The 24,701-nt window shown below is 42.9% G+C and overlaps 1 protein-coding gene across 1 annotated transcript in view; it reads left to right on the plus strand.

Moving 5' to 3' along the window:
• Positions 1-24,701, plus strand: part of LOC139765732 (uncharacterized) — a 556,217-nt gene that overhangs the window by 376,928 nt on the left and 154,588 nt on the right. The window contains exons 24-25 of the mRNA XM_071693548.1: positions 3,578-3,649; positions 15,455-15,526. Of these exons, the coding sequence (XP_071549649.1) occupies positions 3,578-3,649; positions 15,455-15,526 (144 nt within the window). The remainder of the gene's footprint in view (positions 1-3,577; positions 3,650-15,454; positions 15,527-24,701) is intronic.

Below are 24,701 nucleotides of genomic sequence, written 5' to 3' on the forward strand. Positions count from 1 at the left end.
GAATGTTGTAACTGATAAGTACGGTGAAGTATCGCCTGTTTGATGACGAAGTGGAATGATGATACTTCAACGACTCAGATGATCACGTTCAGTTTCAGTTACACTTACTGAAATAGGTCCTAGTGGCAGTCAGTTATCGAACGGTAGTGGCGAACAGGTAGTTAAGACCTACTGGCCCACTAGTTCACGAGCGTTAGTTAACTAGGTAAACATCTTGCCTTCCTGAAAATCCCAGGCGCGCCACATGTTGGCCGCCCGGGTCTTGGAGAAAGGTCGGTCATGCCTGCCTATGTTCGTCTCTGTGACTTTCATCAATAAAACCTCGACACCTTGACTCTATGTTTACAACGGAGCCGTTCTTCAACGATGTCTGGGAGACAGATGACGGGAATGTCGAGGAATCCAACTCTGTATCTTGTATGTATTGACGTAGAGCGAAGTTTCTGTCTTAATGACATTTTAAGCCTTCGATTACCATTGGATCCGACATCCCCATAAACACAGCGTGGGGAGAGCGGGCCTGTAGTGTGCGGTCGGCGCAACTGTGACCTCGTCATGGGGGGTTTCAGAGTCTGGCTGGTGTGAGTAGTGTGAGCTATCGTGCCATATGGTGGTCGCCTCGCGGGTACGAAATAACCATCCCTTCGTTGTACTATAATGGCAGATGTCTTAGAGTAATGATTTCAGCGGATAAATCTCTGTAACTGAACCTTTTTGCATCACGACCTCGCCAGTGTGACACAGCGTCCTGTCATGGTAAAATACCCATCTGTTTAAGAGACTAATAGTAATGTGGGATCTGAGATGGTTGCTGACGAATGACGTCTTGTACTTGTATGTGTGTTAATGACCATCGTGTGAATTCGTTAAGTGATCCGCTGGCAACAAGGATGTCTAGCGTAAGTATTCGCTGCAGTCACAACAGTGGCAACGACTTTAGCTGGTGCTGTCCTCACGTTCTGATCTTTACCCAGTGGAAGAGCAAGTGTTGAGCAGAAGTCAACCTCCGAGTGTGGAGTCAGGTGGCAGACTACAGGTGGCCGTGGAATGTTTACGTAACCTCTCTCTCTCTCTCTCTCTCTCTCTCTCTCTCTCTCTCTCTCTCTCTCTCTCTCTCTCTCTCTCTGCAAAATCAATAGTCTCCTCCATTGTCAGCAGCTGTTTACCCAAACGACGTGTCTCATTAAAGTGACGCTGTAGTATGAGTGGGTGAGGGCACCAGCAGTGCATTGAAAGAGTTGTATAAGCGATCTAATAAGAGATGCGTACCAGCAATACACTGACAGGTGTGGATGAGCAATATACTGAAAGGTGTACATGAGCTAGACACTGAGAGGTGTGGATGATCAACACACTGAGAGGTGTGGATGATCAACACACTGAGAGGTGTGTATGAGGAATACAGTGAGATGTGTGTATGAGGAATACAGTGAGATGTGTGTATAAGCAATACAGTGAGAAGTATGAATAGAATTGTGCAACGCAATTTTGGTGTCTGGGTAGTAAGTGGTATTTCCTATTAGCTTATGCGTAAAAAGTACAGAAAAACCTTATTATTATCTTAACACTTTGCCTTTGTGACCAGGAGAGTGATGCTTTGAAATCTAACTATTTCCAATACGACAACCCACGAATTTGCATAGCAAAATATGAACCAAAATTAACATATACTCACCCTAATGTTAAATATAAGTGATCTCAAAACATTTAGAAGTTGGTAGTTTTTCAAGATTTACAACTAGATTGTAATTCACTTTCACGAATCAGACCCCAAGTATGACTGATATATTGAGAACCTCGCATAAGCAACATATATTCAGATGTATGAGCAATACCCTGAGTGTTGTGTTGTGAGACGTATGAGTTGTATGAGTAATACCCTGAGTGTTGTGTAGTGAGACGTATGAGATGTATGAGCAATACCCTGAGTGTTGTGTTGTGAGACGTATGAGATGTATGAGCAATACCCTGAGTGTTGTCTTGTGAGACGTATGAGTTGTATGAGTAATACCCTGAGTGTTGTCTTGTGAGACGTATGAGTTGTATGAGTAATACCCTGAGTGTTGTCTTGTGAGACGTATGAGTTGTATGAGCAATACCCTGAGTGTTGTCTTGTGAGACGTATGAGTTGTATGAGTAATACCCTGAGTGTTGTCTTGTGAGACGTATGAGATGTATGGGCAATACCCTTAGTGTTGTGTTGTGAGACGTATGAGATTTATGAGCAATACCCTGAGTGTTGTGTAGGTTGTGTAGTGAGACGTATGAGATGTATGAGCAATACCCTGAGTGTTGTGTTGTGAGACGTATGAGATGTATGAGCAATACACTGAGTGTTGTGTTGTGAGACGTATGAGATGTATGAGCAATACACTGAGTGTTGTGTTGTGAGACGTATGAGATGTATGAGCAATACACTGAGTGTTGTGTTGTGAGACGTATGAGATGTATGAGCAATACACTGAGTGTTGTGTTGTGAGACGTATGAGATGTATGAGCAATACCCTGAGTGTTGTGTTGTGAGACGTATGAGATGTATGAGTAATACCCTGAGTGTTGTGTTGTGAGACGTATGAGATGTATGAGCAATACACTGAGTGTTGTGTTGTGAGACGTATGAGATGTATGAGCAATACTCTTAGTGTTGTCTTGTGAGACGTATGAGATGTATTAGCAATACCCTTAGTGTTGTCTTGTGAGACGTATGAGATGTATTAGCAATACCCTTAGTGTTGTCTTGTGAGACGTATGAGATTTATGAGCAATACACTGAGTGTTGTGTTGTGAGACGTATGAGATGCATGAGCAATACCCTGAGTGTTGTGTTGTGAGACGTATGAGATGCATGAGCAATACACTGAGTGTTGTGTTGTCAGAAGTATGAGACGTATGAACAATACCCTTAGCGTTGTATTGTGAGACGTATGAGATGTATGAGCAATACCCTGAGTGTTGTCTTGTGAGACGTATGAGATGTATTAGCAATACCCTTAGTGTTGTCTTGTGAGACGTATGAGATGTATTAGCAATACCCTTAGTGTTGTCTTGTGAGACGTATGAGATTTATGAGCAATACACTGAGTGTTGTGTTGTGAGACGTATGAGATGTATGAGCAATACCCTGAGTGTTGTGTTGTGAGACGTATGATATGTATGAGCAATACACTAAGCGTTGTGTTGTGACACGTATGAGATGTATAAGCAATACACTGAGTGTTGTGTTGTGAGACGCATGAGATGTATAAGCAATACACTGAGTGTTGTGTTGTGAGACGCATGAGATGTATAAGCAGTACACTGAGTGTTGTGTTGTGAGACGCATGAGATGTATAAGCAATACACTGAGTGTTGTGTTGTGAGACGCATGAGATGTATAAGCAATACACTGAGTGTTGTGTTGTGAGACGCATGAGATGTATAAGCAGTACACTGAGTGTTGTGTTGTGAGACGCATGAGATGTATAAGCAATACACTGAGTGTTGTGTTGTGAGACGCATGAGATGTATAAGCAGTACACTGAGTGTTGTGTTGTGAGACGTATGTTATGAGTAACAAGTTACCATTCCCACAATACAGGCACTTGGCTGGAAATCGTCTGGTGACGCTACAGGCGTGGTCGTTGTACGGACTCTCGTCCCTCTCAGCATTGTAAGTATTTACCTTTTTTTTTTATTGTTACTAAACTTTATACTGCATAACGGGATTGCATGATGACCGTTCATGATGATGTTATATTCAATAGTGGTCGTGCGTACCGATCGTTATCGAAACTGGTATTATCATTAATAGTAGTAGTTGTAGTAGTAGTAGTAGTAACAGTAGTAGGAGTAGTATTTCTTTATACTTGATCGCCGTTTCCAGCGTTAGCGAGGTAGAGCCAGGAAACTGACGAAAAAAGACATCCAACCATATATATATATATATATATATATATAACTTTCTAAAATGGGAAACAGAAGAAGGAGTCACGCGGGGAGTGATCATCCTCCTCGAAGGCTCAGAGTGGGGTGCCTAAATGTGTGTGGATGTAACCAAGATGTGAAAAAAGGAGAGATAGGTAGTATGTTTGAGGAAAGGAACCTGGATGTTTTGGCTCTGAGTGAAACGAAGCTCAAGGGTAAAGGGGAAGAGTGGTTTGGAAATGTCTGGGGAGTGAAGTCAGGGGTTAGTGAGAGGACAAGAGCAAGGGAAGGAGTAGCAATACTCCTGAAACAGGAGTTGTGGGAGTATGTGATAGAATGTAAGAAAGTAAATTCTCGATTAATATGGGTAAAATTGAAAGTTGATGGAGAGAGGTGGGTGATTATTGGTGCATATGCACCTGGGCATGAGAAGAAAGATCATGAGAGGCAAGTGTTTTGGGAGCAGCTAAATGAGTGTGTTAGCGGTTTTGATGCACGAGACCGGGTTATAGTGATGGGTGATTTGAATGCAAAGGTGAGTAATGTGGCAGTTGAGGGAATAATTGGTATGCATGGGGTGTTCAGTGTTGTAAATGGAAATGGTGAAGAGCTTGTAGATTTATGTGCTGAAAAAGGACTGATGATTGGGAATACCTGGTTTAAAAAGCGAGATATACATAAGTATACTTATGTAAGTAGGAGAGATGGCCAGAGAGCGTTATTGGATTACGTGTTAATTGACAGGCGTGCGAAAGAGAGACTTTTGGATGTTAATGTGCTGAGAGGTGCAACTGGAGGGATGTCTGATCATTATCTTGTGGAGGCTAAGGTGAAGATTAGTATGGGTTTTCAGAAAAGAGGAGTGAATGTTGGGGTGAAGAAGGTGGTGAGAGTAAGTGAGCTTGGGAAGGAGACCTGTGTGGGGAAGTACCAGGAGAGACTGTGTACAGAATGGAAAAAGGTGAGAACAATGGAAGTAAAGGGAGTGGGGGAGGAATGGGATGTATTTAGGGAATCAGTGATGGATTGCGCAAAAGATGCTTGTGGCATGAGAAGAGTGGGAGGTGGGCTGTTTAGAAAGGGTAGTGAGTGGTGGGATGAAGAAGTAAGAGTATTAGTGAAAGAGAAGAGAGAGGCATTTGGACGATTTTTGCAGGGAAAAAATGCAATTGAGTGGGAGAAGTATAAAAGAAAGAGACAGGAGGTCAAGAGAAAGGTGCAAGAGGTGAAAAAAAGGGCAAATGAGAGTTGGGGTGAGAGACTATCAGTAAATTTTAGGGAAAATAAAAAGATGTTCTGGAAGGAGGTAAATAGGGTGCGTAAGACAAGGGAGCAAATGGGAACTTCAGTGAAGGGCGTAAATGGGGAGGTGATAACAAGTAGCGGTGATGTGAGAAGGAGATGGAATGAGTATTTTGAAGGTTTGTTGAATGTGTCTGATGACAGAGTGGCAGATATAGGGTGTTTTGGTCGAGGTGGTGTGCAAAGTGAGAGGGTTAGGGAAAATGATTTGGTAAACAGAGAAGAGGTAGTAAAAGCTTTGCGGAAGATGAAAGCCGGCAAGGCAGCAGGTTTGGATGGTATTGCAGTGGAATTTATTAAGAAAGGGGGTGACTGTATTGTTGACTGGTTGGTAAGGTTATTTAATGTATGTATGACTCATGGTGAGGTGCCTGAGGATTGGCGGAATGCGTGCATAGTGCCATTGTACAAAGGCAAAGGGGATAAGAGTGAGTGCTCAAATTACAGAGGTATAAGTTTGTTGAGTATTCCTGGTAAATTATATGGGAGGGTATTGATTGAGAGGGTGAATGCATGTACAGAGCATCAGATTGGGGAAGAGCAGTGTGGTTTCAGAAGTGGTAGAGGATGTGTGGATCAGGTGTTTGCTTTGAAGAATGTATGTGAGAAATACTTAGAAAAGCAAATGGATTTGTATGTAGCATTTATGGATCTGGAGAAGGCATATGATAGAGTTGATAGAGATGCTCTGTGGAAGGTATTAAGAATATATGGTGTGGGAGGCAAGTTGTTAGAAGCAGTGAAAAGTTTTTATCGAGGATGTAAGGCATGTGTACGTGTAGGAAGAGAGGAAAGTGATTGGTTCTCAGTGAATGTAGGTTTGCGGCAGGGGTGTGTGATGTCTCCATGGTTGTTTAATTTGTTTATGGATGGGGTTGTAAGGGAGGTAAATGCAAGAGTCCTGGAAAGAGGGGCAAGTATGAAGTCTGTTGGGGATGAGAGAGCTTGGGAAGTGAGTCAGTTGTTGTTCGCTGATGATACAGCGCTGGTGGCTGATTCATGTGAGAAACTGCAGAAGCTGGTGACTGAGTTTGGTAAAGTGTGTGGAAGAAGAAAGTTGAGAGTAAATGTGAATAAGAGCAAGGTTATTAGGTACAGTAGGGGTGAGGGTCAAGTCAATTGGGAGGTGAGTTTGAATGGAGAAAAACTGGAGGAAGTGAAGTGTTTTAGATATCTGGGAGTGGACTGTCAGCGGATGGAACCATGGAAGCGGAAGTGGATCATAGGGTGGGGGAGGGGGCGAAAATTTTGGGAGCCTTGAAAAATGTGTGGAAGTCGAGAACACTATCTCGGAAAGCAAAAATGGGTATGTTTGAGGGAATAGTGGTTCCAACAATGTTGTATGGTTGCGAGGCGTGGGCTATGGATAGAGATGTGCGCAGGAGGATGGATGTGCTGGAAATGAGATGTTTGAGGACAATGTGTGGTGTGAGGTGGTTTGATCGAGTAAGTAACGTAAGGGTAAGAGAGATGTGTGGAAATAAAAAGAGCGTGGTTGAGAGAGCAGAAGAGGGTGTTTTGAAATGGTTTGGGCACATGGAGAGAATGAGTGAGGAGAGATTGACCAAGAGGATATATGTGTCGGAGGTGGAGGGAACGAGGAGAAGAGGGAGACCAAATTGGAGGTGGAAAGATGGAGTGAAAAAGATTTTGTGTGATCGGGGCCTGAACATGCAGGAGGGTGAAAGGAGGGCAAGAAATAGAGTGAATTGGAGTCATGTGGTATACAGGGGTTGACGTGCTGTCAGTGGATTGAAGCAAGGCATGTGAAGCGTCTGGGGTAAACCATGGAAAGCTGTGTAGGTATGTATATTTGCGTGTGTGGACGTGTGTATGTACATGTGTATGGGGGGGGGGGGTTGGGCCATTTCTTTCGTCTGTTTCCTTGCGCTACCTCGCAAACGCGGGAGACAGCGACAAAGTATAAAAAAAAAAAAAAAAAATATATATATATATATATATATATATATATATATATATATATATATATATATATATATATATATTCTTTCTTTTTCAAACTATTCGCCATTTCCCGCGTTAGCGAGGTAGCGTTAAGAACAGAGAACTGGGCCTTTGAGGGAATATCCTCACCTGGCCCCCTTCTCTGTTCCTTCTTTTGGAAAATTAAAAAAAAATAATGAGAGGGGGGGATTTCCAGCCCACCGCTCCCTCCCCTTTTAGTCGCCTTCTACGACACGCAGGGAATACGTGGGAAGTATTCTTTCTCCCCTATCCCCAGGGATAGGTTAGGTTAGGTTAGTTTCCAGAACTTTCGCCCCCTCCCCCACCCTATGATTCACTTCCGCTTCCATGGTTACATCCGCTGCCAAATCCGCTCCCAGATATCTAAAACACTTCACTTCCTCCAGCCTTTCTCTATTCAAACTTACCTCCCAATTGAAATGTCCCTCAACCCTACTGTACCTAATAACCTTGCTCTTATTCACATTTACTCTCAGCTTTCTTCTTTCACACACTTTACCAAACTCAGTCACCAGCTTCTGCAGTTTCTCACCCGAAGCAGCCACCAGCGCTGTATCATCTGCGAACAACAACTGACTAACTTCCCAAGCTCTCTCATCCACAACAGACTTCATACTTGCCCCTCTTTCCAAAACTCTTGCATTCACCTCCCTAACAACCCCATCCATAAACAAATTAAACAACCATGGAGACATCATACACCCCTGCCGCAAACCAACATTCACTGAGAACCAATCACTTTCCTCTCTTCCTACACGTACACATGTCTTACATCCTCGATAAAAACTTTTCACTGCTTCTAACAACTTGCCTACCACACCATATATTCATAATACCTTTCACAAAGCATCTCTATCAACTCTATCATATGCCTTCTCCAGATCCATAAATTCTACATACAAATCCATTTGCTTTTCTAAGTATTTCTCACATACATTCTTCAAAGCAAAACACCTGATCCACACATCCTCTACCACTTCTGAAACCACACTGCTCTTCCCCAATCTGATGCTCTGTACATGCCTTCACCCTCTCAATCAATACCCTCCCATATATTTTCCCAGGAATACTCAACAAACTTATACCTCTGTAATTTGAACACTCTCTTTTATCTCCTTTGCCCCTATACAATGGCACTATGCAAGCATTCCGAAAATCCTCAGGCACCTCACCATGAGTCATACATACATTAAATAACCTTACCAACCAGTCAACAATACAGTCATCCCCTTTTTTAATAAATTCCACTGCAATACCATTCAAACCCGCTGCCTTGCCGGCTTTCATCTTTCGCAAAGCTTTTACTATCTCTTATCTGTTTACCAAATCATTCTCCCTAACCCTCTCACTTTGCACACCACCTCGACCAAAACATCCTATATCTGCAACTCTATCATCAGACACATTCGGTAAACCTTCAAATTTTGATACTCACACCGTCTCCTTCTCACATCACCACTACTTGTTATCACCTCCCCATTAGCCCCCTTCACTGAAGTTCCCATTTGTTCCCTTGTCTTACGCACTTTATTTACCTCCTTCCAAAGCATCTTTTTATTCTCCCTAAAATTTAATGATACTCTCTCACCCCAACTCTCATTTGTCCTCTTTTTCACCTCTTGCACCTTTCTCTTGACCTCCTGCCTCTTTCTTTTTACATCTCCCAGTCATTTGCATTATTTCCCTGCAAAAATCGTCCAAATGCCTCTCTTCTCTTTCACTAATAATCTTATTTCTTCATCCCACCACTCACTACCCTTTCTAATCTGCCCACCTCCCACTCTTCTCATGCCACAAGCATCTTTTGCGCAAGCCATCGCTGCTTCCCTAAATACATCCCATTCCTCCCCCACTCCCCTTACCTCCTTTGTTCTCACCTTTTTTCATTCTGTACTCAGTCTCTCCTGGTAATTCCTCACACAAGTCTCCCTCCCAAGCTCACTTACTCTCACCACTCTCTTCACCCCAACATTCTCTCTTCTTTTCTGAAAACCTCTACAAATCTTCACCTTCGCCTCCACAAGACACTGATCAGACATCCCTCCAGTTGCACCTCTCAACACATTAACATCCAAAAGTCTCTCTTTCGCGCGCCTATCAATTAACACCTAATCCAATAACGCTCTCTGGCCATTTCTCCTACTTACATACGTATACTTATGTATATCTCTCTTTTTAAAGCAGGTATTCCCAATCACCAGTCCTTTTTCAGCACATAAATCTACAAGCTCTTCACCATTTCCATTTACAACACTGAACACCCCATGTACACCAATTTTTCCCTCATCTGCCACATTACTCATCTTTGCATTCAAATCACCCATCACTATAACCCGGTCTCGTGCATCAAAACTACTAACACACTCATTCAGCTGCTCCCAAAACTCTTGCTTCTCATGATCTTTCTTCTCATGCCCAGGTGCATATGCACCAATAATCACCAATCTCTCTCCATTCACTTTCAGTTTTACCCATATCAATCTGGAGTTTACTTTCTTACACTCTATCACATACTCCCACCACTCCTGTTGCAGGAGTAATGCTCCTCCTTCCCTTGCTCTTGTCCTCTCACTAACCCCTGATTTTACTCCTAAGACATTCCCAAACCACTCTTCCCCTTTACCCTTGAGCTTCGTTTCTCTCAGAGCCAAAACATCCAGGTTCCTTTCCTCAAACATACTACCTGTCTCTCCTTTTTTCTCATGTTGGTTACATCCACACACATTTAGACACCCCAATCTGAGACTTCGAGGAGGATGAGCACTCCCCATGTGACTCCTTCTGTTTCTCCTTTTAGAAAGTTAGAATATATATATATATATATATATATATATATATATATATATATATATATATATATATATATATATATATATATATATATATATATATATATAGTACTCGAATAGTCATTTCTCTTTAAGAGGTGATCATAGCCTAGTAGTAGCGCTCCTGCCTGCTACGCAGGGGTCCCAGGTTCGATCCTGGCTGTCGGAGGTTTATATGTTATATGGTAGTGTGCGTTCATATGCACTATATTCGTGTATATATATATATATGTATATATATATATATGTATGTATGTGTTGGTGTAACCAGGCAGGATATTTTCTTGGAGGCATATTAGGCTGAGAGCTATGGCACATTCTCCTTTATCTGTCTTATGTACAGTTTTTATTTGCCGTACAAATTTTCGTTGGTCTTCTTGAAGTTTCTTCAAGAGTTCCCCAAAGGTCAACGACGTTTCGGAACTGACTTCTTCCATCTTCAGGCTGAATCTGAAAGTTCTGTTTGTTGGGTTTAACGGCCAGCGACCTATAAGTAAAGTCATTAGGCCTTCAACCCTGTTTGATTTTTGACTGTATAAAGTCCCTACATAATTATACTGATACCTATAAGTCCTATCTAGTCCTGTAGGGGATTAGAAAAGCAATAGATAGTGGAAGAAAAATTGGTAAGTGGGTATTGTGTCAAGGTGGCAGCAAACACCACCCAGTCGGCACAACATTCACTGGTGCAGCTGCCAGAAGGACTGCGAAAAAATAAGATAGATGAGAGATAGTCCTTCACTATGACATGACACACACATATTAATCATGACAAGAACACCGGTAACTCGTCAGCTGGACACCATAACGGAACCAGCTCCAAGCCGAACTACCCCCGATCATGGCCAGCAGCATAATGAGCAAATTGCCTCGCCTACCATACAGCCAGCCCAGAGCAGAGGCAGCGACACCCCGAAGCCAGCTCCGGCACAGAGTCGAACCAACGAACCATCTTAAATCATCTTGATTATTTCCGTTTCCTTGAGAAAGATAATCAGTTTGTTGATTATGTTGACATTATCACCAATGAGATTGTATATGGTGAAGTTTGTTTTCTTGTTCTTGAAAGAAATTGTCAGACTCTTCCTGTTTTCATGGTACTTTGTGCATTGTATGAGAAGGTGGTCTGTTGTTAAATTGGTTTTGGCAGGTTTCATAACTTGCTGGAAAGCTTCGCTTCATATACGGTTGGAGGTGGGTGAGTCTACTGAACAATAGTCACGTACCAGCGACTGACCCGTATGGAAGTGTTGCCGTTCTTACAGATCCAGGTTGTAGCTATTCCTTCCTGCGTTGTCGTTACCCTCGCTACGATCTTAAGGTTTGTTGAGTGTTATTGTTCATCAGTATCTTTTCATTAGGGAGTTTTGTGCAGAATAGATCTTTCAAATTGACGGGATATCCCCCAGGAGAACTCCGCCTGGCCTTTGTGCGACCGGCTCCGGAGACCTGAAACCTTTTTGTTGTATAAAACAATTGCCTGATCTTTTCGGGGGGGAGGAGGTTAACTAGTTTTTTTATTTTTTTATTATGAGGTGATAGCTACCCCAGATTTTAGGGCTAGGTCCCTTTAGGATGGACCCGGGTAAGCCATCCACTGCCCCCGTAAGGGGTAGTGGTGACGGATCTTCTGTTAGAAATAGAAATGCTGATTTTGTTTTGGCCCAGAGCAACGACCCTTGCCTCCCTCAATCCCTTGCTAAATCAGGGTCATTGATGTTGGTCTGGGCTTGTTGAAACGGTCAGGAAACTGGCTAGTGGTGACTTGCTGATCAAAGTCAAATCGACGAATCAGGTGGCGGAACTGCTAAAGTTGACGAAGTTCCATACTCATGATATTGTGGTCTCGATACCACTTTCCGTGAATTCATGCAGGGAAGTCATCTACTGCACTGATGCCATGGATGTGTCAGAGGACTATATAGTGATAGAACTCGCAAACGAGGTCGTTATCGCTGCTAGGTGCATCACTAAATTTATCACTGGCGAAAGGAGTAGAACTCCCCTGATAAATTTAACATTCGAAAAATCTCGTCTACTCGACGCAGACTTCTTGTGGCACGCCGACCGTCAGTTCCAAGAACCCAGCTCCATCTAACCTTACAACCAATTCCCCAACCACAGTCCATAACATATCCTATGCCAATACCACATCCTCTCCTCACCCTCAAGATAACGAAGATAACGTATCTTTAAATATGACTAAACTTGTGAAATCTCCACCAAGGAGGTCTGTGCTTCACAAGACCTCTTCGTTGGAGGACATAGTATTGTTAGAAGCCAGAAAATCCACTTCCAGGGACTGTTTATGTTCCCCTGGGGGCTCGCCCAAGTCCCGACATAAACGGGCTAAGAAAAATGGTCGGTTAAAAGCCTTCGACATGACATGGCGAAACGGAATCTTAAGCAAACTTTATGCTTTTGGTTTAAGAGGTTATTTACCCATATTCATTAGAAACTTTTTAAACGATAGAACTTTTGCTGTGAAACTTACAGCACCCAGTGTCATTTCGGACACAATTTGTCCAGGAGAATGGGATGCCGCAAGGCAGAGTTCTTAGCCCAACATTATTTAACATTATGATCAATGATATTCTGTCTCCAGCTTCCGTCCCGCGAGATCTTAAATACTCATTCTATGTTGATGATTGTGCGCTATGGCTGTCTTCGCCTAGTGCACAATTTGGCTAAGCGGGTTCAAGCTGCGCTTGATTCCCTTCATCATTGGGCGCTACAATGGGGATTTAGGTTCTCACCCAACAAAAGTATCGCGGTTGTCTTCACCCGAAAAATTAATATCCCAAGTTTGCTTTGAACGTTAGACAACATCCCGATCCCATTTCGAAATACAGTAAAATTCCTAGGCTTAAATTTTGATAGAAGATTTAATTGGAAAAGTCATGTTGATTATTTAGTAACAAATTGCTGTAAAAGATTAAAGATTAAATGTCTTTCAGGGTTCTTCCTAGGGAGATGACAGAAAATCTTTATATATGATTCATAAATCCCTAATTACATCTAAACTAGACCATGGCTCTCAGGTTTATGCTTCGGCGAGCGAGTATACCCTGAGGAGGTTGGATGTGATGTAGAATAAATGTTTGCGAATGTGTCTTGGAGCCCTAACCTGTACCAGAGGTCCACGATTGGAAGTAGTTGAGGCCCATGTACCTCCTCTCCGACTAAGACGTGAGATCCTGTCGTGGCAAAGCGGTATTCTGATGACCAGAAGGAACAATACAACTGCTTGTCGTCTCATTCTGGAATGTTCCACAGCTGGTCAACAGAGGCGTCAGGACCCTGGCCGTAAGAATACACTTCCTCAGTGGGAACTCCTGTATTCAAGTGAATGAAGTGGACTCGATGGTTTAAGAATTCCTTACCTCCCTGGAAGGGTTCAGATATTAACATAAAGACGAGCTGGCTTAGAGCCAAAAAAGCGCATACATCGAAGTCCGAGGGACACTAGCGTTTTCGTCAGGTTATAATTGATCACTTATCGTATGGTCACTTCTCGGATGAATGTGTGGGTGCAAGTGTGTGGTCGATGGAATGTGCCCTCAGATACCGCTTGCCGAACCATACATCTATATTTTGCCCTTTGTTTGCCATTGATCGAGCCATAGACATTATCATCAATTCAAATCACAATCAAGCAGTAATTTTTTCTGATTCTCTTTCTGCTCTGTAGCCGGGGTTAGCTTCGGTGTGAGGCTCCTCCTACTTGGGCTGGTCACATGGTGGGTGAACATGTCCATTCACTAGACGATCGACCTTGGCAGGGAGGTGGTTTTTTCCCCCAGGGCAGCTACGCCATGGGGGCTGAGCCGGCGGACCTCCGAATACACTATTTATTCTATGTGTATGACGTGGTGGAAGACTATCTCTAGTCTGTCTCATCTTCTCGCACTCTCGGATAAACTGTAACTGTGGTGCTGTGTCGACTGAGTGGTATATGCCTCTCCTCGCCACGTCGGCTCAATACCCACAAAATCTTTTGTTTCTATCATTTATTTTTGATGCCATTAGCGCTATCATTATAATATCAGTTACACTTATCTACAATTCTTTTTTCATTTATTTTTTCTCTTAAGTATAGATATCTAGGAATGAAGTCTTCAGTCATACATTAAATATGGTTGCAGGTCTAATGACCTTCCTCATGCGTCGATGGGCGTAAAAACCCAACAAATAATAATAATGATAATAGTAATAATAATGATAATGATAATAGTGGTAATGATAATGGTGGGTGTTGTATGAGCAGCTGGGGCGTGGACGATCTCGCACGACTTCCTCTCTTCTGTTCTTACAGTACGAGGTCGTCCAGTCCGCTACTTGTGGTTTGTATTTTCTTGGTATAGTCAGGCTGGTCCACTGACACTTTGCCACAGAAGAAATAGTCAATTCTTTCCACAGGGAAAGGCAGGACCCCAGCTCCCGAGGGATCAGAACGACTTCCTCGAGTTCTGAGGTCGACTTAGCCAACTAGTCTGCCTGCTCATTGTTGTAAATATTACAGTGACCAGCCCGGGACTCAAATCAATATGATATCTTTATCACACGAGTTTGATTTATTAATAATGTTGCCCTGAATTTCATTTCGATTCAGTATAACCAGAGAATATAACATTAAAGAGCTGACAACGAATCTGTAAAAATTACTGATTTAGTATGAACTGAATTAATCATATAATCTATTGCCTTATCAATAGCAAATAATTCCGCACAGAAAACAGTTGGATGTGTTGGTAGTCTGTGCCGAAGAGAACATTCGTTCGAACACACACTTGCGCACACACGTTCACCTGTCTTGGAGCCATCTGTGCAGAAGTGAACATGATGATAAATGATCTATAAATGGTTCTGTTGTGGATGGCTACTTACATACGATTCTGGTGGATCGGGTGGAGACAGGTGGGCGGAGCTCATCGGCTAAGCTGATCGCTCATTGGCTGCTTCGTTGGTAAGGCTTATGTGGCGGTTTGAAGATGGTATAGGGTTTGAAAATCTCCGACTTGTGTGTATAGAGTAGGTTGTTTTGTGATGTAAAACTAATCCTTTAGAACTGGTCATCCCCAACACAAGTCCACTGCAGGATGGTAAAGGGAAGGAACCTCCCCCCATTTCCCTTGCTTCCCCATCCTGTCTTAGCAAAGCATTCATTAATCAACATTAAGCAAGTGAAACAAACAGATCGAACTAATGATACTAGGTTCCTCCTAATTAGATGAATCTTTCATTTATGCCTTGACTTCATCTTGCTTTCGTTCCATCCTTAATGTGTGGTTCGTTATTGCTTCGGTGTAATGTTCTATTCGTTCTTATTTTCAGGTAATGTTTAATTCATTGTCGTTTTGGTTTGGTATTACCTTAGTACAAGATTCGAATCAGTTTTGCCTTCATTTGATGTCTTTTTTTTTTCTGGCCTACAGGGACCTGAGCAGCCAGGGAATGACCAATATCACGCGATACTCCTTTCTAGGACTCCGCTCCGTCCTTAACATGTAAGTCAAACCTTGCCCTCGTCTCTCTCTCTCTCTCTCTCTCTCTCTCTCTCTCTCTCTCTCTCTCTCTCTCTCTCTCTCTCTCTCTCTCTCTCTCGTCGCTAATACACTTTCCTCAGCTACACAGACTTAGTGTGCCCTGCCTGCATCTTCCAAATGAATTAAGGGAACGCATCAAGAAGTTTTGGACACTGTAGATATTGTTGTAAGAGTTTTCAGTTGTTGTACGTTGAATGATGAAGACTATATTGTGCTCTACATCATGTTAGCAGTTGTGAAATGTGTTGAAAATTATATACTTTCTTGTGAGATTGTTTTATCATTTTTTGGAACAGACTTTTCTTAATCTCGTGGGTTGTAATGATATCTCAGTGTCAAAATCTTATCTATTTATCATTTATCTATATATCTATTATACTTTGTCGCTGTCTCCCGCGTTAGCGAGGTAGCGCAAGGAAACAGACGAAAGAATGGCCCAACCCAAACAAACACGCACACATATACATACCTGCACATTTCAACGTATACATATATTTACACAGACATATACATATAAACACATGTACATAATTCATATTGTCTGCCCTTATTTATTTCCGTCGCCACCCCGCCACACATGAAATAACAACCCCCTCCCCCACATGTGCGCGAGGTAGCGCAAGGAAAAGACAACAAAGGCCACATTCGTTCACACTCAGTCTTTAGCTGTCATGTATAATGCACCGAAACCACAGCTCCCTTTCCACATCCAGGCCCCACAAAACTTTCCATGGTTTACCCCAGACGCTTCACATGCCCTGGTTCAATTCATTGACAGCACGTCGACCCCGATATGCGACATCGTTCCAATTCACTCTATTCCTTGCACGTTTTTCACCCTCCTGCATGCTCAAGCCCCGATTACTCAAAATCTTTTTCACTCCATCTTTCCACCTCCAATTTGGTCTCCCACTTCTCCTCGTTCCCTCCACCTCTGACACACATCCCCTTAGTCAATCTTTCCTCACTCATTCTCTCCATGTGACCAAACCATTTCAAAACACCCCCTTCTGTTCTCTCAACCACACTCTTTTTATTTCCACACATCTCTCTTACCCTTTCATTACTCCTCGATCAAACCACCTCGCACCACATATTGTCCTCAAACATCTCATTTCCAGCACATCCACCCTCCTCGGCATAACTCTATCTATAGCCCACACCCCGCAACCATATAACATTGTTGGAACCACTATTCCTTCAAACATACCCATTTTTGCTATTCAAGATAACGTTCTCGACTTCACACATTCTTCAACGCTCCCAGAACTTTCGCCCCCCTCCCCAACACTATGATTCACTTCCGCTTCCATGGTTCCATCCGCTCCCAGATACCTAAAACACTTCACATTCTCCAGCTTGTGTCCGTTCAAACTTACCTCCCAATTGACTTGTCCCTCAACCCTACAGTACCTAATAACCTTGCGCTTATTCACATTTACTCTCAGCTTTCTCCTTTCACACACTTTACCAAACACAGTCACCAGCTTCTGCAGTTTCTCACCTGAATCAGCCACCAGCGCTGTATCATCAGCGAACAACAACTGACTCACTCCCCAAGCTCTCTCATCCACAACAGACCGCATACTTGCCCCCGTTTCCAAAACTCTTGCATTCACCTCACTAACAACCCCATCCATAAACAAATTAAACAACCATGGAGACATCACGCACCCCTGCCGCAAACTAATATATATATATATATACACTGGCAGTTGAGGTATTAATTGGTATACATGGGGTGTTTAGTGTTGTAAATGGAAATGGAGACCCTGTAGATTTAGGTGCTGAAAAAGGACTGGTGATTGGCAATACCTGGTTTAAAAAGGGAGATATACATAAGTATACGTATGTAAGTAGGAGAGATGGCCAGAGAGCGTTATTGGGTTACGTGTTAATTGATAGACGCGCGAAAGAGAGACTTTTGGATGTTAATGCTTGAGAGGTGCAACTGGAGGGATGTCTGATCATTATCTTGAGGAGGCGGTGAAGATTTGTAGAGGTTTTCAGAAAAGAAGAGAGAATGTTGGGGTGAAGAGAGTGGTGAGAGTAAGTGAGCTTGGGAAAGAGACTTGTGTGAGAAAGTACCAGGGGAGACCGAGTACAGAATGGTAAAAGGTGAGAACAAAGGAGGTAAGGGGAGTGGGGGAGGAATGGGATGTATTTAGGGAAGCAGTGATGGCTTGCACAAAAGATGCTCGTGGCATGAGAAGCGTGGGAGGTGGGCAGATTAGAAAGGGTAGTGAGTGGTGGGATGAAGAAGTAAGATTATTAGTGAAAGAGAAGAGAGAGGCATTTGGACGATTTTTGCAGGGAAATAATTCAAATGAGTGGGAGATGTATAAAAAAGAAAGAGGCATGAGGTCAAGGGAAAGGTGCAAGAGGTGAAGAAAAGGGCAAATGAGAGTTGGGGTGAGAGAGTATCATTAAATTTTACTGAGGATAAAAAGATGTTTTGGAAGGAGTTAAATAAAGTGCGTAAGACAAGGGAACAAATGGGAACTTCAGTGAACGGGGCAAATGGGGAGGTGATAAAAAGTAGTGGTGATGTGAGAAGGAGGTGGAGTGAGTATTTTCAAGGTTTGTTGAATGTGTTTGATGATAGAGTGACAGATATAGGGTGTTTTGGTCGAGGTGGTGTGCAAAGTGAGAGGGTTAGGGAAAATGATTTGGTAACCAGCGAAGAGGTAGTAAAAGCTTTGCAAAAGATGAAAGCTGGCAAGGCAGCGGGTTTGGATGGTATTGTAGTGGAATTTATTAAAAAAGGGGGTGACTATATTGTTGACTGGTTGGTAAGGTTATCTAATGTATGTATAATTCATGGTGAGGTGCCTGAGGACTGGCGGAATGCTTGCATAGTTCCATTGTACAAAGGCAAAGGGGACAAAGGTGAGTGCTCAAATTACAGAGGTATAAGTTTGTTGAGTATTCCTGGTAAATTATATGGGAGGGTATTGATTGAGAGGGTGAAGGCATGTACAGAGCATCAGATTGGGGAAGAGCAGTGTGGTTTCAGAAGTGGTAGAGGATATGTGAATCAGGTGTTTGCTTTGAAAAATGTATGTTAGAAATACTTAGAAAAGCAAATGGATTTGTATGTAGCATTTATGGATCTGGAGAAGGCATATGATAGAGTTGATAGAGATGCTCTGTGGGAGTTAAGAATATATGGTGTGGGAGGTAAGTTGTTAGAAGCATTGAAAAGTTTTTATCGAGGATGTAAGACATGTGTACGTGTAGGAAGAGAGGAAAGTGATTGGTTCTCAGTGAATGTAGGTTTGCGACAGTGGTGACAGGGGTGTGTGATGTTTCCATGGCTGTTTAATTTGTTTATGGATGGGGTTGTTAGGGAGGTAAATGCAAGAGTCTTGGAAAGAAGGGGCAATTATGCAGTCCGTTGTGGATGAGAGGGCTTGGGAAGTGAGTCAGTTGCTGTTCGTTGATGATAGAGCGCTGGTGGCTGATTCATGTGAGAAACTGCAGAAGCTGGTGACTGAGTTTGGTAAAGTGTGTGAAAGAAGAAAGTTGAAAGTAAATGTGAATAAGAGCAAGGTTCTTAGGTAGAGTGGAGTTGAGGGTCAAGTCAAGTGGGAGGTAAGTTTGAATGGAGAAAAACTGGAGGAAGTGAAGTATTTTAGATATCTGGGAGTGGATGTGGCAGCGGATGGAACCATGGAAGCGGAAGTGAATCATAGGGTGGGGGAGGGGGCGAAAATTCTTGGAGCCTTGAAGAATGTGTGGAAGTCGAGAACATTATCTCGGAAGGGAAAAATGGGTATGTTTGAAGGAATAGTGATTCCAACAATGTTTTATGGTTGCGAGGCGTGGGCTATGGATAGAGTTGTGCGGAGGAGGGTGGATGTGCTGGAAATGAGATGTTTGAGGACAATATGTGGTGTGAAGTGGTTTGATCGAGTAAGTAATAATAAGGTCAGAGAGATGTGTGGAAATTAAATGAGTGTGGTTGAGAGAGCAGAGGAGGGTGTTTTGAAATGGTTCGGTCACATGAAGAGAATGAGTGAGGAAAGATTGACCAAGAGGATATACGTGTCAGAGGTGGAGGAAACGAGGAGAAGTGGGAGACCAAATTGCAGGAGGAAAAATGGAGTGAAAAAGATTTTGAGTGATCAGGGCCTGAACATGCAGGAGGGTGAAGGGCTTGCAAGGAATAGAGTGAATTGGAACGATGTGGTATACCGGGGTCGACGTGCTGTCTGGGGTAAACCATGGAAAGTTTTGTGGGGCCTGGATGTGGAAAGGGAGCTGTGGTTTCGGTGCATTATTTCATGACAGCTAGAGACTGAGTGTGAACGAATGTGGCCTTTGTTGTCTTTTCCTAGCGCTACCTCGCACACATGAGGGGGGAGGGGGTTGTTATTTCATGTGTGGCGAGGTGGCGATGGGAATGAATAAAGGCAGACAGTGTGGATTATATACATGTGTATATATATGTATATGTCTGCGTGTGTATATATATATGTATACGTTGGGATGTATAGGTATGTATATTTGCGTGTGTGGACGTGTATATATATACATGTGTATGTCGGTGGGTTGGGCTATTCTTTCGTCTGCTTCCTTGCGGTACCTCGCAAAGCGGGAGACAGCGACAAAGCATAATAAAAAAAAAAATATTAATAACAAATGAATGAATATATATATGTTTGAAGGAATAGTGGTTCCAACAATGTTGTATGGTTGCGAGGCGTGGGCTATGGATAGAGTTGTGCGCAGGAGGATGGATGTGCTGGAAATGAGATGTTTGAGGACAATGTGTGGTGTGAGGTGGTTTGATCGAGTGAGTAACGTAAGGGTAAGAGAGATGTGTGGAAATAAAAGGAGCGTGTTTGAGAGAGCAGAAGAGGGTGTTTTGAAGTGGTTTGGGCACATGGAGAGAATGAGTGAGGAAAGATTGAGCAAGAGGATATATGTGTCGGAGGTGGAGGGAACGAGGAGAAGAGGGAGACCAAATTGGAGGTGGTAAGATGGAGTGAAAAAGATTTTGTGTGATCGGGGCCTGAACATGCAGGAGGGTGAAAGGAGGGCAAGGAATAGAGTGAATTGGAGCGATGTGGTATACCGGGGTTGACGTGCTGTCAGTGGATTGAATCAAGGCATGTGAAGCGTCTGGGGTAAACCATGGAAAGCTGTGTAGGTATGTATATTTGCGTGTGTGGACGTATGTATATACATGTGTATGGGGGGGTTGGGCCATTTCTTTCGTCTGTTTCCTTGCGCTACCTCGCAAACGCGGGAGACAGCGACAAAGTATAATAAAAAAAAATAATAAATATATATAAATATATATATATATATATATATATATATATATATATATATATATATATATATATATATATATATATATATATATATATATCATACTTTGTCGCTGTCTCCCCACATGCACATGTATATGTATAAATGCCCACACGCACATATACATACCTATACATTTCAACGTATACATACAGATACATACACAGACATATACTACATACATATACACATGTAAATATTCATACTTGCTACCTTCATGCATTCTCGCCGCCACCCCGCGACACATGAAACAGCATCCCTCTACCCCCGCGCCAGCACACTCTAGCTGTCACGTGTAATGCGTCGAAACCACATTTCCCTTTCCTCAGAGAAGAGGTAGTGAAAGCTTTGCGGAAGATGACAGCCGGCAAGGCGGCGGTTTTGGATGGTATTGCAGTGGAATTTATCAAGAAAGGGGGTCACTGTGTTGTTGGCTGGTTGGTGAGGATATTCAATATATGTATGATTCATGGTGAAGTGCCTGAGAATTAGCGGAATGCATGCATAGTGCCATTGTACAAAGGCAAAAGGGATAAAGGTGAGCGTTCATATTTCAGAGGTATAAGTTTGTTAAGTATTCCTGGGAAATCATATGGCATGTACAGAGCATTAGATTGGGGAAGAGCAGTGTGGTTTCAGAAGTGGTAGAGGATGTGTGGATCAGGTGTTTGCTTTGTAGAATGTATGTGAGAAATACTTAGAAAAACAAATGGATTTGTATGTAGCATTTATGGATCTGGAGAAGCCATATGATAGTTCATAGAGATGCTCTGTGGAAGATATTAAGAGTATATGGTGTGGGAGGTAAGTTGCTAAAAGAATTGAAAAGTTTTTATCAAGGATGTAAGGCATGTGCACGAGTAGGAAGAGAGGGAAGTGATTGGTTCCTAGTAAATGTCGGTTTGCTTCAGGGAGGCGTGATGTCTCCATGGTTGTTTAAATTGTTTTTGGATGGGATTGTTAGGGAGGTGAATCCAAGAGTTTTGGAGAGGGGCAAGTATGCAGTCTATTGTCGATGAGAGGGCTTGGGAAGTGAGTCAGTTGTTGTTCGCTGATGATACAGCGCTGGTGGCTGATTCGGGTGAGAAACTGCAGAAGCTGATGACTGAATTTGGTAAGGTATATGAAAGAAGAAAGCTGGAAGTAAACGTGAATAAGAGCAAGGTCATTCGGTTCAGTAGGGCTGAGGGACAAGTCAATTGGGAGGTAAGTTTGAATGGAGAAAAACTGGAGGAAGTGAAGTGTTTTAGATATCTGGGAGTGGATTTGGCAGCGAATGAAACCATGGAAGCGGAAGTGAGCCAGGGTGGGGGAGGGGGAGAAAGTTTTGGGAGCGTTGAAGAATGTGTGGAAAGCGAGAACGTTATCTCGTAGAGCAAAAATTGGTATGTTTGAAGGAATAGTGGTTCCAGCAATGTAATATCGTTGCGAGTCGTGGGCTGTAGATAGGGTTGTGCGGAGGAGGGTGGATGTGTTTGAAATGAGTTGTTTGAGGACAATATGTGGTGTGAGGTGGTTTGATCGAGTAAGTAATGAAAAGGTAAGAGGGATGTGTGGTTATAAAAAGAGTGTGGTTAAGAGAGCAGAAGAGGGTGTATTGAAATGGTTTTGTCACATGGAGAGAATAAGTGAAGAAAGATTAACAAAGAGTATATATGTGTCAGAGGTGGAGGGAACGAAAAGTGGGAGACCAAATTGGAGGTAGAAGAATGGAGTGAAAAAGATTTTAGCGATCGGTGCCTGAACATACAGGAGAGTGAAAGAGGCGTGCAAGAAATAGAGTGAATGGAACGATGTGGTATACCGGGGTCGACGTGCTGTCAATGGATTGACAGGGCATGTGAAGCGTCTGGGGTAACCCATGGATATATATATATATATATATATATATATATATATATATATATATATATATATATATATATATATATATATTTTTTTTTGTTTATTTTTTTTTTTGCTTTGTCGCTGTCTCCCGCGTTTGCGAGGTAGCGCAAGGATACAGACGAAAGAAATGGCCCAACCCACCCCCATACACATGTATATACATACGTCCACACACGCAAATATACATACCTACACAGCTTTCCATGGTTTACCCCAGACGCTTCACATGCCCTGATTCAATCCACTGACAGCACGTCAACCCCGGTATACCACATCGCTCCAGTTCACTCTATTCCTTGCCCTCCTTTCACCCTCCTGCATGTTCAGGCCCCGATCACACAAAATCTTTTTCACTCCATCTTTCCACCTCCAATTTGGTCTCCCTCTTCTCCTCGTTCCCTCCACCTCCGACACATATATCCTCTTGGTCAATCTTTCCTCACTCATTCTCTCCATGCGCCCAAACCATTTCAAAACACCCTCTTCTGCTCTCTCAACCACGCTCTTTTTAATTCCACACATCTCTCTTACCCTTACGTCACTTACTCGATCAAACCACCTCACACCACACATTGTCCTCAAACATCTCATTTCCAGCACATCCATCCTCCTGCGCACAACTCTATCCATAGCCCACGCCTCGCAACCATACAACATTGTTGGAACCACTATTCCTTCAAACATACCCATTTTTGCTTTCCGAGATAATGTTCTCGACTTCCACACATTCTTCAAGGCTTTATATATATATATATTTTTTTTTTTTTTTTGCTTTGTCACTGTCTCCCGCGTTTGCGAGGTAGCGCAAGGAAACAGACGAAAGAAATGGCCCAACCCACCCCCATACACATGTATATACATACGTCCACACACGCAAATATACATACCTACACAGCTTTCCATGGTTTACCCCAGACGCTTCACATGCCTTGATTCAATCCACTGACAGCACGTCAACCCCGGTATACCACATCGCTCCAATTCCTTGCCTTCCTTTCACCCTCCTGCATGTTCAGGCCCCGATCACACAAAATCTTTTTCACTCCATCTTTCCACCTCCAATTTGGTCTCCCTCTTCTCCTCGTTCCCTCCACCTCCGACACATATATCCTCTTGGTCAATCTTTCCTCACTTATTCTCTCCATGTGACCAAACCATTTCAAAACACCCTCTTCTGCTCTCTCAACCACGCTCTTTTTATTTCCACACATCTCTCTTACCCTTACGTTACTTACTCGATCAAACCACCTCACACCACACATTGTCCTCAAACAACTCATTTCCAGCACATCCATCCTCCTGCGCACAACTCTATCCATAGTCCACGCCTCGCAACCATACAACATTGTTGGAACCACTATTCCTTCAAACATAACCATTTTTGCTTTCCGAGATAATGTTCTCGACTTCCACACATTCTTCAAGGCTCCCAGAATTTTCGCCCCCTCCCCCACCCTATGATCCACTTCCGCTTCCATGTTTCCATCCGCTGCCAGATCCACTCCCAGATATCTAAAACACTTCACTTCCTCCAGTTTTTCTCACCTCCCAATTGACTTGACCCTCAACCCTACTGTACCTAATAACCTTGCTCTTATTCACATTTACTCTTAACTTTCTTCTTTCACACACTTTACCAAACTCAGTCACCAGCTTCTGCAGTTTCTCACATGAATCAGCCACCAGCGCTGTATCATCAGCGAACAACAACTGACTCACTTCCCAAGCTCTCTCATCCACAACAGACTTCATCCTTGCCCCTCTTTCCAAAACTCTTGCATTCACCTCCCTAACAACCCCATCCATAAACAAATTAAACAACCATGGAGACATCACACACCCCTGCCGCAAACCTACATTCACTGAGAACCAATCACTTTCCTCTCTTCCTACACGTACACATGCCTTACATCCTCGATAAAAACTTTTC

Source organism: Panulirus ornatus, chromosome 55, assembly GCF_036320965.1.
Source record: "Panulirus ornatus isolate Po-2019 chromosome 55, ASM3632096v1, whole genome shotgun sequence".
In the NCBI taxonomy this organism is placed as follows: Eukaryota; Metazoa; Arthropoda; class Malacostraca; order Decapoda; family Palinuridae; genus Panulirus; species Panulirus ornatus.